Below are 13,635 nucleotides of genomic sequence, written 5' to 3' on the forward strand. Positions count from 1 at the left end.
CCGTTGTGAAACCAAACGGCCCAAAAAAACGGCGCCACACCGTTGGCGCTTACGGCCGTAGACTCCTGTCCGTGTGGGCGCGCAAAGCTTAAAAGTCGCAAGTGCGACGACGCCGTCCAAGTCTCGAGACGACGCTAGACTGCCGGCCTAATGGCAGCATATTGGTCAGTGAACGAACAGGAAGATTTTTTTTTTTTTTCCTTTTAAAAAAAAAGCACCTGCCTAAATCCAAACTTGTGAGCACTTAGCTCGACTAAAGGTGCTCTTAGACTCTTCCTGGCCCCAAGCTAACAACGGAGAATTATTTGTCAATTCCTTAGCTTGACTAACGGGTATCTCCGTAAGATCGGGCAGGTTGTCATGGCGCGCGCGCTTGCGAGATCTCGCTGCCTTTTCCATAGTCGGCGATTCTTGCGCTCGCGTTCCCGAGTCTGTAGGTACGTGACCTCGGACCGGCGGTCGGTGACAACAAGTCAAGATCGTTCAGCAGGGCTTGTGCACATTGAAACCTGGTATCATATTCGATCATTAATAAGACAGCACATGCGTCAATCTCCCCAACTACCCCGGCAATGCCCCTTTTCCCAAACCTTGACCACTAAACCCCCTATTTCTCAAAGCCCAGCCAATACACTTTGGATGCCAACGCTACTAGCATCGTCGCGACGTTGCACAAATGCCTTGAAGTCGGCCTTGGTAAGCTTCTTGCCCTGGCCAGAGGGGCCCGCCGCGAGCGTGCGAGACTTCTCCCTTAGCGCCTCGGGTCCGACAATGAAGAGGGAGCCAATATCAGTGAGAAGCTCGGCCGAGGTTTCTACGTCCGGTGCGAGCGACCACTCCTTGAGAGTGGAAGAGTACTTGGACAGATCCTGCGCGACCATGAGTCCACCCGTAGCATTGACCTGGAACTTTTTGAAGTGGTCAAAGAGCAGAGCCAGGACGGCGAGTGCGACCTCGGAGCTCCAGACCTCCAAGTTCTGGCCGTCCACAGCCTGGGCGGCGTGCTTGGAGACGCGGGAGAGAAACTGGCTCATTTGTAAACAGGTGGGCGTCTGAAGTGAATCCAGATCTGCGTCGCGAGGACGGAAGTCAAACTTCTTCTGACTGGAAAGAGAGCGCGTGACCCAGTTGGTAACGACATCGATGGAGCTGCGCATCACGGCGTTCGTCTTGCGCTCAATGCCGTCAATGGCGGATTTTGTCTGCGTGGACATGCTGCGGCGGACTGTCGTGTTGGATTCGGCCAGCTTGATCAGCACAGTAGTAATGAAGCGTTCCATGATACTAGTGATGGTCACCGCGGGACGGATTGAAGGGAGGTAGCTCAAGTCTGGTTCCGACTTGATATTTTCCTGAGAAGTCGCCTGGTCGAGCGCGGCGTCCAAAGCCGTCTCCACATAGACGCGACCCATTGTTGTGAGCAAAAGGTTTAGGAGAACGTTGACGTCCTTTGGTGTATCGGCGGGAGAGCCAAGTTCTAGGGTTCTTCGGACGGATTCCGCGAGCCACTTCATCATTCTCTTGGCATTCGCTATGCTCAGAATGCCGTCTTCTTCTGACACCTCAACGTCGTTTTTGTTGTCATTGTTGTCTTGTATTCCTGCAACACGAAGCATCATAGCCTTCTGAGTGGCTGTTAACTCAGAGGAGTCGAGGCGCTCGAGATATGCATCCTTGGCCGACGATAGCATTTGTGAACTCTGTTGTGCAAGTGAGGCCATGAAGCCAGTCGGTGCCTTCTTTCTCTTGGAGTGGTATGTTGTGAATTTGAAGAGCAACGAGTTGTACGTTTCCTCGAGACTCTTCCTCTCTCGGTCAATGTATGAATTACCAACAAGGTAGGGAACGAAAAGTTCCTCCATCTGCTGGTCCAGTGTCTGGGAGATTTGGGGGGAAGCCGGTTCCGGATGTTCGGTAAGGCCGTGTGATTTGAGGTCTTCGATCAAAGAACTGATGTATGTCCTCGATGAGTGCAGTGATCTGAGGAACGCCAAGGAAGAGATTTCGTTGGCCTTGTCCAGCACCATCTCGAGCCTTTGTTGAACAGACTGCTGGAACACTCGCTGAATGAATTTGATCAAAACAGTCTCGTAAAAAGGGAAGGCGCGCTTGATGATGAAGGATTCCTCCTGCATGACGAGTTTGACCTCGTCAACGAGAGATTGTAGGCTGGCTTCGACGCCAGGTGGTTCAGAATCGGGATCTGCAATCTGTTCCCATGTGTCGCCGTCCAACATAACTTCATCCGAAATCAATTGGTCTCTGTCGATGAAGAACTGGTGCTGATTTACAAAGGTCGCAATGACGCTGGAGCCACCGTTGAAGTCGTACAGGACCTTGGAGCACTCCATCATGTCGTCGAAGTTTTGGCGTCGGTAACTGCTGTTGAACTGCTTGAGAAGCTCCTGCTCCAAAGACTCGGAGAACTTCTCGAGTAGTTCTCTCGTGTTGTGCACGCGATTTGTTCCCGTGACGCCGTTCGTAACGCCGTTTCCTCGGAACCCGTTTGTACCATTCGTCTGACCCCAAGAGGTCGGGTCTAGCCGCTGACTGATTCGCATGAGCTGTCGGGAGATTACTGCGCATCGGACCTTGTTCTCGGCTCCTCCCTGTCTCTGGATCTCCTCTAATGACGTGAGCTGGCCCGTCTCGCTAACCTCAATCCAGCATTGGATGAGGAAGTTGGCATCCTGGGCTCGCCTCCGTTTTCTGTCCAGCTCTTCAAGCTTCTCTCCAATCTGCACAGCAATATTACCGCCTGCTTCTTGTCTCGCACTTCTGTCGCCGTTTGTCGCGGATTGGTTTAATGATAGATCGAGTGCTTCGAAGGAGGCCATGGACTGGTCGAGCTTTCGACCGAGGGTATCGAGTGTTTGATCATGCTGGGCTTCGGCCCTTCGTACATTGGACTGGAGTTCCGATTCCTTCTCCTGGAGTTCTTCGGACAACGATCCAAGCTGCGACAGCGCATCTGCAGAGAGGGGTTAGTGAGGAAGGCACGAGACGAAGGGAACGAAGCTGCCATACTCTCAAAGGTGCGAATGAGTGGCTTGGGATCAAAGGCGGGTTGCGATGGACCTGATCGGCGGTTCGCAGGCACGGCATTCTCGGCAAGAGTGTCGACGAATTCGCGGACCACGAAGTCCTGGTTCGAGAAGTCCTCGAGGGTGAAGCTGGGCCCTTGAGGGAAGAGGGACTTGGCCCCAGAAGGGGCCCGTTCCATGTTGGCGGTCGGGCAGAAAGCGAATTTACTTGTGCAGGTTCAATCGAATGGCAATTTGCTACATGGCTCTTGAGTCTTGGTATTGTGTAATCGTATTGTCGTCGGCAGCTTGTCGCTCAATGTGTGGTATCGCGGTCGAGGTTGTGTGTTTCGGGAGCACGGGTATCCGCGTTGCTGCTCCCAGCGAGTGACGAACTGTCTGTCCCTTGCTTGAGCTTGGACCACTGCAAGTCACTGCCCCGCCTTTGTTGGTCTGTGTGTACTTGAACTCGACGGTATCACGTGATGGAAGTCACCACCAAAAATGGTGATTATCAAGGGTCCTTTCTTTACTACGTAGATATTCAAACGAGCAATTCAACGAGACTGCCCAGGCTAGTTGCTCCCACCGGCTGATTAGGCACATCTGCGGATGTATCCCGAGGCAGAGAAAACATACCTAGTATGAACATCAACTCTCGATATCCTGGGGAGCTGATGCCCTCTTTAACGCAGGACCTCAATCAGTGGCAAGCTGGTAAACCTCTGATTTGATTGCTCCGGCCCTCACGACTCTGTTGGAGGCTTCTATATACTCAATTGGGGCCTTGAAGTGCCTTTTGATACTCCAAAAACTCACTGCCGACTAGGTGTTGTCTAACAATCGCCGTCTCAAGATGACTTGACACAAGACCCTTTGCTAGATTGAAATGCCCATCATCCCTGTACACCTCACTCCCGTCTTCGGGAGGCTCAGAGGCATTTACCAAGATACAGATGGGCTCTACCTCCGCGCAACGTTGCTCTCTACCTGCCTGCCAAGCAAGCAACGGGCAGACATAGGCAGCAGGTGGGGCCCTGTCTAATAGTTCGCCCTTAGTCTCATCGCATAGACATATAAGTCTCCCACGACATCTTCACATCCTTAACTTCGACAGCATCATCTTTTATCTTCCTTATTTCACATATGTAATTTGCCTTCACTCTCTAGTCGCCATGGCCGTGGAACACAAGCCAGTCGAGGAGACAGACCGCCTTAGTCTCCTGCCAACAGAGCTCCTCATAGACATCATCGACCATGTAGACGTCGCTTCTCACCTGAACTTTGCCTGTACCTGAAAGAAGATCGCCAAGTGTTCAGCCGGAGTTCTTCGCCGTCACAGAGAAACCCATGATAAGTACGGCGTCATCTCAGACCTCCAGCCGGCGACTATACCCACATTGTTGCGAAATGTTGTCATGCACAAGGACCCTTGGATCACATGACACATACGCTCACTCGAGATATGGGGTAGCCGAAGGTTTTGGGAAGACTGGCTTTGGCCGCGAGAACGTTTTGACGAAGATGCGCAGCCGTTGGAGTGGACGCTGGAAGATAAGGAGCGGGCGGAGTACATGCGGCTTTTCAAAGATATATTTCATCCGGGTTTCGACGATACGTGTGTGGCCGACCAACAACTCGGCGAGGGTTACGATGGCATCCTCAAGATCTTACTTATGGCTATATGCCCTCACCTGAGTAGTGTGAAATACATTCTGCGCGACGAGGGCACCAGGTGAGCCTGAACCGAGGATCTGCACAAAGCTACGTTCTAACGCATCTGATTTAGAGATGACAGCCTCAAATGGCTCACTTCGCTCATCGAAATGAGTCACCTTGCCGGATCCTGGGCACCAGGGCTACGCGCTCTTCGTGAGGTCTCCATCGGAGTGCGCTCCGGAACTTGGCTAGACTACGACCGTAAGGTCAATCATCGCCCCGATCTCCTAGCAAGTGTACTTAGGCTCCCCAGCATCGATACCGTCTACTTCCTCGGCGTCTACGATCGGGATGGCGATCGTATCAATGATTTAGCCCGCGGCCTGACACGCGGCTGCTGAAGCGTACAGCACCTGTTCATCGACAGCGGAGAGTTTTTGAGTCCAGGGTTCTGCTCAGCCCTCCTCAACGCCCCTCGCTCCCTCAAAACCCTCCGCCTCTGCGGCAACGTCAGAGGTGATCAGGACTGCTGGCACGAAATCGACAGATTCCTGCTCAAAGCACGCAACGCCCAGGCTGAATCTCTTGAGAGTATCATGCTCTACGGAGCGTGGGGGATGGAAACTGCTCGCAAATCCGGCTGTGACCTGTATCACCTCCATTTGCTCGAGCTCAACACATTTCCACACCTCCGGCATGTCTGACTCGACAACGCCGACCTTCTCAAGCAGGCGGACAGCTACGACATGTACACGATACCAGACTTATGGCATACACCCGCCGAAGCAGCGCTAGAGTGGATTATCTCCCGCCTCCCCGCGTCGATGGAGGTTCTCTTCTTAGGTAAATCGGCGGAGCAAAGTGACCCAGAAAAGACAGAGGATCTCCTCATCGGCCTTCTCAACTCGGACAGATTCCCAAAATTGAAGGCACTTTTCATCGAGGATGACGTGGTCCGACGAGATCGGTGCGGCCGGGCGCGTTGCTCCAACCACGAGCCGCCCAACAATCTTTACTTCCAGCGCCTCATAGCCGTCGGCGAGAAGCGCGGGGTCGACGTGGATTGTACGGCTAGCAGGCCCAGGAAGAGGATTCACAGCGAAGAGGATATCGGGCTCCCTGCTGCCCCGGATTACACGCCCGCGCTGAAGTCTTTGCCCTTGGACTCCCCGATCCATGGTTCCGGCGCGCGAGAGTTCAATGTGTTTGCGGGCGAGTGGCAGCTCAAGGGGTGCGGTAACTGTGGCGAGTGCGAGAAGTGTTTCCAGGCGTACTCTGAGGAGAGTTGGAAGGCGAGAGGGAAAGGAATCGAGACATGAATTGAAGATTGAGCTGCATGCTCAAATATGTTGTCTCTCAATTATCCTTCCTTGGGTGTGTAATCATAGTCCTCGTTCTGTCACTTGATCAGCTCTAAAATTCGTCATCTGGCGACTTTGGAGGAATATAAAACCGCCCATCCATCACTGAGTCGAGTTTGGTTCACTCTAATCGTGCCGTCCATGAGTTGTTCGATGATCTTTTGCAGAGATAGGGAGTTCTCATCGTGGCTTAACATAGCCCTCACAAACGAGCGTCAATACAACCTACACTTTGCCCCTAGCCACTTAGCTTCGCTTTCCTCTGTATATTATGTTCAGAATAAGCGCTCTAGCGCGTTCAGAGAGTGTGTTTGACTGAGTTTGGTTGAATATGGCTTCTTCCCTCGGATCAAAACGACCTGGTGGTTTCAGGGTACTTTGCTGCTTTCTCGCGGGACTCCTGATCTATTTGGCCTCGGATGACAGCCGAAGACATTATTGCCTGCTCAATCAACTTTTTTCACACAATCATACCATATTTATATCCCTTCGTATGATGACGGAAGCTTAGTTCTCTCGTGGCGGTGTTCCTTAAGCTCTAGTGCGTGTTTGACATCGAGCCATCTAATTGCTCTACCTACTTCGGGTTCTTTCCTATAAACTTAGACTTCCTCAAATAAAAAGACGTCACACTACAAGAACTCGTAGGAGACTTGTCAAGACCACAATTACAGTATACGTAGCTTCCATTGCGCGGACTGGAGTACGACGTCTGTGCTAGACCGGACAGTAACATCAACTCGTTCAAAGCTCCCTGAAGGTGACATACAATGTACGCTTCCTAGGTAACACATGTGAATGTATATATGGCTAACATCCAGTACCTGTCCCTGATAATCCGCTCTTACTACTTCTGCCGTACGCATCGCCACGTCAGCATCACCCCCTGGCCAAGGCGATGACAAACTCATTGTAATGTTATTAAGATGCATCTTGAAAACCCAGAGGCATCGTCTTACCCCAGACATACTTCATCTCATTAAAAGGACACTCTTGGCTTGTCGACATCCTACAGAGAGACAGCAGCTGTTGTTGCAATTCGTGTTTATTGACGTGTACTGAATTTTGAGGACAATAACTCACTCATGCCTCCATGACTGAAGGCAAGGATCCTCTCCCATCCATATCCCCTCGCAAACAGAGACCAACAGACTACTTCTGGACTGTGTTATAGAAAGACCGTGTACATCATGCTCCTGAATTCAAAACCGACCCCACTATATAGTCATTAGCTGGGTACTCACGGACTGTCTGTAGAGAGAGACGCGTTTCAAGGAAGCCTTGGTTGAGCTTCAGGGTAACATCGGTATAAGTCAGATTGCAAAAGAGGAAAGCATGTGCCTTATACGCTGGGTATGGCCATTCAGTCTCGCAACCATGGAATTGGCAGAGGGTACCTCGCCCACCCTGAGAGGTGAACCTATGACACTTTGGCAGCACTTCAATAAATCATCCACGGATAGTCGTGACAGTCATGAAGCGGACTTCGCTGGGGTCAAGGCTTGTCACGTCATGCTTAAGCCTCTCTAGGTTTCGCAACCCCGTAGGCCGTTTATAGTGCTAAGCCGCGGAATGTAAACATGGTCAACCTCGCCAAGCTCGATATCCACCTGGATAGGAACTCTAACGATGGCTTCTCGTGTGGCCTGAGCTGCAAGCAGACTGCAGTCTACTATGTACGGGGGTTGACTGACGCGGCTAGCTATCAATCGCCATCAGCCGAGTCGGGTATGTCTCCAGACTGTATGAGACAAGTCTCGGTGCCGAAAAGCTTCAACGGAGGGGTAGCATCCCCACCGGAGAAGGCACGGTCTCGACTGGACGGACCCTTGACCGCAGTAGACGATTGCGCAAGTTTCCCTTAACGACATGCCAATGCAACGTACTTGGGCCACTCCCCAAGGGTGACTTAGCGAGACGACAGGAAGAAAAATCTGTCGAGGTCCATTGTAAACATGGCGAAAGCCAGACCGTGCGGATCGGCTCAGCCCTGCGAAGACGACGCAACCGGAGTCGTCAGCGCGGCCGGTGACTAGAGTAGCATTCTGCCTCTCTCTCGCAGGACCCGAGCTCCGACGGCGGGGACGACGTTGGCCGAGTCGCGCCGGAGTGTGGGGATGGCACTGCAATGTTGATCCAAGATTGGAATGGTTCCGGGTTCCACGGCCAGCACCACAACGCGGTCCCTGAAAAAACAGGAGCCACCCCTTTTGAGTGCGAAAAATGAAAAGGGTCACCCCTTGTTCCCATCCACTTTTGCAGAGTGAGGTGAGGATCCAGAAATGCGGCGCCGCATTGAAAGATTTGGAGATGAAGTGATCGGATGTCAAGTCGGATTTGGGGGCTCATGCCCGGAGCCTCATCAAATGCGGCCAACACGCCTCACCGTGTTGTGGTACTTTTTTGAGGCACGACTCGTTGACTTGCCTAGTATGAGCACCAGACGTCAGCTGCCTGCAAGATTCGTTCTAAAAACGTAGGTAGGACGCGATGACGGGCAGCAGAGGAGTTGACCGCCGTCGCGGGGAGCATTAGGGAGCGAAAATGGACCCAAAATATCCGAACTGTAGGATGAAAGGGGTGGCTCGGAATCCCAAGAATGCCGGGATCGGCGCTAGAACAAGTCGCAAAGACGTATTTCTAGATCGACATTGAAAAAAAAAAAAGGCGTGGACTGGCAGACTAGGCTCGTAGACGGTGAGGTGTGCGTTGTTCTGTCTCGGCCTCTCGGAACGGCCTAGCTAGCCGTCAGCTGGTGAGAGCACGTTGCCAAATGGCGAGATCTGAACGGGCCGGTCGTCCTCTTCGCTTTGCTTCTCTTTGTGCCTTTCTCGAATCCCAAGAAGTGTGCAAAGGTGGCTGTGCTAGGTCCGGCTATGAGGGACGAGGCGGGCAAGCGCGGCGGGCAGGTGGGAGGATGAACCGAAAGCGGGTTGATGTGCCGCGGCCTCGGGCTGGAGTGGACCACTGGAATGGAATGGGTGTGGACTGTGGATGAGATGATGCGTGGGACGGGGCGCAACTGGGGAAGGGAGGCGCCGCGAAGCTATTTTTACCCAAAGCTTCTTGTGATTGTTTCTCAGGGTGGTTGTTGGTTGTTGGGTTTTGTTTTGTGGGTAGGACGAAGCCTTCTTTGTGCACTTTGTACGTATGTCCGTAGAGTGCTACAGTTCGGTTTCCCTTCCTGGGCCGTCCTGCTGGGAAGGCCAAAACCTTGTGTCCGGATCGAGTAAGTAGGTTGACTTGTGGTAGACGCACTGTTGCACACGAGGTCTGACGGGACGCCGCGTATACAGTCTCCCTCTTTGTCGGGCCACCTGCTGGCCTCGACGGCTTTCGTGTTCGATGGCTTGAGCAAGGGGGTCGGTGATGAGTGAAACCCGTCCGGCAAATTGACCGGGCCCGGCCTGTTCGGTCCACGCTGCTGTTGTGGTTGTGATTTCTACTCCGTACTATTGTTGCTGTCAGTCAAGAATGGTTGGTTAGATAGATGCACCAACGTAAAGTTGCGCCGGATGCTAGCGAATGGCGCACGAGAAAGAAAAAAAAAAGCTGGATGATCCGTGGCCAAAGGGAGGGAGGGTGAAAAGTGCACGTTGCTGCAGGAACTGAGCTGCAAACAGATGCGATGATCGAGAGGGCGTAATCACAATGCTGAGAGATGAGATCCAGGTCAGCAGGATCAGACGGCAGGACAAGATCGGCACCACGTCGTCCAATGGTTGGTGTCAAAGTACGTAAAGGGTGTTGTGTATGCAGCATGATACATCAAGAAGAAAGCCTCGAAAATCATGTGAGAAACCGGATGACGAAAGACGCTGAACGAGCTGTCCTTCAGCCAGGCGCAATGTTTGTTTAATTCCCATCACGACACCAGGAGTGCAGGTGCCGACATTGGATGAAGGTGGGAAAGTACCTTAAGTGTTGGATGGCGAACATGTTCCTTTCTAGGCAGAACTTCAGTGCTGGGAACCTGGGAAGTAAGGATGAGAAAAGGACGAAAGCCAATTGTACGTATCTGCGTTGATGAGACGGAAGGAACCATCAACGTCAGACGTGGCAGGACCCGAGCTGACCTCTATGCCTTCCCGCTCAAATGTACAGAGTACGTCAGGCTTAGAAGAGAAAGCGTCAGATGCAAAGTGGCAGTTCCAACTTCCAAATCGACTCACGAGTCACATAGCTGCTTTTCGATTTCCAATTCACCCATTCATTTATCCTCAGACACGGATAAAATGACCGTGTTCAATTTGACCTCAGCTGGGAAGAGACAACCCCGCGGCGCGCCTTACCACCAGCTTGCCTGCCCTGCCCTGCCAACCAGACCGTCTAATAGACTTCAGTCAACAGAGAGACAGTCAGCTTGCTGTGGTGAGATCTGGAGTACATGATGTTCCAGAGGGAGAAGGAATGTCTGTCTGATCTTCGGCCTGGCATGCTCGGCTTTACAGCACTTTCCCTTCCAATCAAGCAAATCACAACCTTGGTTGACACGGTTTGGTTGTTTCTTGATCTTCCCCTCCCCTGACTCTCTCCAACATCATACATGGCAGACGGCTAATGGTGATTCAGGTACCTATCTGTAGGCTTGCAGACGCCAATGAGCCATTTGCTTGGGTCCAATAAGCCAAGAGAGCCGCTGTCCGGGGGTCATCCGAGCCCAGTGGCATTTACATTTGGATTGAGGGGAAAGTTTCAAGTACATGCCCCGTCACCAGCAGCAACTAAGAATAAGCAAGGTTGTGGGAGAAAGGCTAGGAATACCAACGACATGAACACAGCCAACGTCTATCGTTCTGCCTATTCTCCGAGAGTTTGCGATACATTGGAGCATGAGAATAGCGAAACAGAAGCCAGAACAACAGACACACAAAGCATGCGGAAATAGGCTCCGTTTCGTACGCCGCAAAGCACGCGTCCATTCGGCAGTCCGGGCTTTTCATTGCAACGGTACGCGACGCCTGGGAAAGGGCACTGGCAGGACCCCGTGTTTCCGGTTTCTCGGGGTCGGGTCCAATCGCAGGTCTGGCTGCAACCCTGAGCTGGGCCAGCGTAGCACCGGACTTCGACCTCTTGACTTTGGAGAGTCTGGAATCTGCAGGAAGGAAAGAAAACCCCGAAGAGTACACAAATACAACTATTGACACTATTCGTACACAGTATGTACAAAGAAACGCAGCGCTCATGTGGCCCGACCCGGTTTCGGTATCGCCTCAACTTATACTACTGGATCCCGTACAGATATGTAGGTGCGAATTCAATGCAGCACAGTCCAGTTGTCCCATACGAACTGCCCAATTTCACACACAAGGTGGTACAGATTCGGTCGCACCCACACTCTCACCTGAATAAAGGGAGAGTTTCCAATTCTCGCACACAATCACAGGCGTGCTCCTCCGTATACGAAGTGGAAAGGCAAGGGCTTTCTCCGCCAAAGAGATGGAACCGGGCAAGATGAGTGATGATGCGCGAGGGGCGAAGAAGATCAAAAAAAATCAACGGGCCCACCGTCGATGCCGGCGCCCAGCTCGCAGTTCCGGGAGTTGAGGGACCACCCCAGGCTAGCCCATGCTGGGCTAATGCAAGAATGAGCCTGCCCTGGGCTTTGCAGGTTTGCAGCTTGGTGAATTGAGATGAGATGAGCCTGAGCTGAGCCGAGCTGGAGGAAGTGAGGGACATGGGGCTTGATGAGATGGAGCAGACGTTCCCCCTTCATTCAGAGAGTCCTGAAAAGTTCTGGATGAGAGAGTCCTGACTCCTGAGTCTGTCGTGAATTCTCATTTGGAGCAAGCCCAGCCTCAAACGGCGACACGTCCCCTTTGCCCGCCGGCCCCAGATCTGTCGATCGAAATTGCGATTACTGTTACATGGCTTTCTGCCGTTGACCCGTCGTAACTGCTTGCGGCCCCTTTTACCCTACCTTACCGTCCAAGGTACTTTACGATGTATTTCTTAGAGACCACCCGACCTCATGTGAGTGGTGACTTTTTATTGTGGTGTGCATTCTTTCCAGCCGTCCAAGTCTGCTGTCTCCACCCTAGTCCTCAAAAACGTCATCCCTCAGTCGGATGAGTGACCGTCTCCCTACCTCACACACCAAGAACGCCACGCAAAGGCTGGTCTTGGGGGCCCTCAATACGTGTACCGTGAAATGGAAGGAGGGACCTGGACTCAAGGAGGGAGGGAAGGAGGGATGAAGGTACAAAGGTACAAGATGGAAGTACGTACTGTTTTGGAGGAGGGATGAACGGAGGATGTGAGGTGAGCCAAATGGGTCCTGCCGCATGCACAGTGCTCCAAAGGGACGAAGAACTGCCAACGTTGCTGCTGCGGATTTACCGCGTGGGACCCATCGCAAAAATCACCAACCTGGAAGGAACTCTGAAAGTGAATGGAAGTGGCACAGCAGAAGAAAGAGAAGGAGAAAGAGGCACTGGTCGGGGCTTCCCTTACCGTCGTGCTGTAGGAATAGGTAGTGTAAGGTACCTTGCGCGGTACGGAGTACGGGATGTGTCATCCACATCCGTCGCCCATGATCAGACTCCCCCAGAAAAAAGAGAAGGAAAGAGAAGAAAGAGGGACTTGAAGAAGGTACCTTCCAACTGCCTTGCTCCGTATGAATAAGGTAAGGTACCTCACAAATCAGAACGCCTTACGTACCCTGTCCCTACCAGCACCGTTTTCTCTCCTAGCTTTGGCCTTGCGCTCTTGTTCTGTTTTCCTCACCTCACCAACTTACGTACTCTTCACTTTCAACCAGCTCTGCTAAACACGTAACGGCCCCGTTTCCCATCCACCGCCAGCAACAACGGCTGAGGAAAAAGCGCAGCACTTGCACAGCACAACGCGCCATCCCGAGCAAAGCCTCACACGGGCAGACATATCCGTACAGACAGACAACTGGATCTAACCTGACCTGACCTGACTTGACCAGCACCAGGTAAACCTCCACTCTCTCGACACCCCTCCCCTCGTCAACCCGAGCCCGTCGTCCCCTCTTCTCGCCCTCATCCTCGTCGTGTCTCTCTTCCTGGTCCCGTCCTGTCTTGCAATACCGACCTTAACGACCTTAACTCGCTCACTCTGTGTATCCGCACCATCCCAGAAACTTTCTTTCCAGGGATCCGGTGTCTTGTGTCTTACCTCTTACACTAGACCCCGAGCAATGTTCATGGTCTAGGTGGCTCGTACATGGATGGGCTCGTGCACGCCATTCCATTCCATATTCCCACTCTTCTCTCTACGTCTCTCACAAGGAACTAGGTCTCAGTCCCGCAGTCGCCGTCTCTTGGCTTGTCCTCCCGCCCTTTGTTTGTATTCATAATAGCCGCCTCCGCCCGCCGTTTCCTCCTGCTACCTGGAAGTCTGCTTTGCTATTTCTGGTCTGGACTGAACTGTTTGTTTCCATTCCTGCTGCTTGCGCAAAGAAACGGGAGAGAAGAAAAAAAGACTAGCTAGTTGTTGGTTGCGAGATCGCTCCTTCAGCTCCTACCTTACTGTACTACCACCATACGTTTCTCCTACTTGCGCCGCAGCGAGGTGACATTCACGCCAGATCCAGACAAGGACTAGACTTAGCAAGACTGAAAGAC

At 52.5% G+C, this 13,635-nt stretch overlaps 2 protein-coding genes across 2 annotated transcripts; one reads left to right on the forward strand and one right to left on the reverse strand.

The window, feature by feature from the left end:
* Positions 1 to 614: 614 nt before the first annotated feature.
* CCOS01_07997 (exocyst complex component Sec10) lies at positions 615 to 3,223 on the reverse strand (the record flags this gene model as incomplete). Its single annotated transcript, XM_060456159.1, has 2 exons — positions 615 to 2,971; positions 3,028 to 3,223. The coding sequence occupies 2 exons, from the start codon at positions 3,221 to 3,223 to the stop codon at positions 615 to 617; spliced, it is 2,553 nt and encodes an 850-aa protein (XP_060314051.1).
* A 975-nt stretch (positions 3,224 to 4,198) lies between these two features.
* On the forward strand, positions 4,199 to 6,001 carry CCOS01_07998 (uncharacterized protein; the record flags this gene model as incomplete). The annotated part of the gene is made up of 5 exons (XM_060456160.1): positions 4,199 to 4,282; positions 4,556 to 4,758; positions 4,813 to 4,978; positions 5,093 to 5,331; positions 5,422 to 6,001. The coding sequence occupies 5 exons, from the start codon at positions 4,199 to 4,201 to the stop codon at positions 5,999 to 6,001; spliced, it is 1,272 nt and encodes a 423-aa protein (XP_060314052.1).
* Positions 6,002 to 13,635: the final 7,634 nt, after the last annotated feature.

Source organism: Colletotrichum costaricense, assembly GCF_030867565.1.
Source record: "Colletotrichum costaricense strain IMI 309622 chromosome Unknown Scaffold_7.1, whole genome shotgun sequence".
NCBI classification, from domain to species: Eukaryota; Fungi; Ascomycota; class Sordariomycetes; order Glomerellales; family Glomerellaceae; genus Colletotrichum; species Colletotrichum costaricense.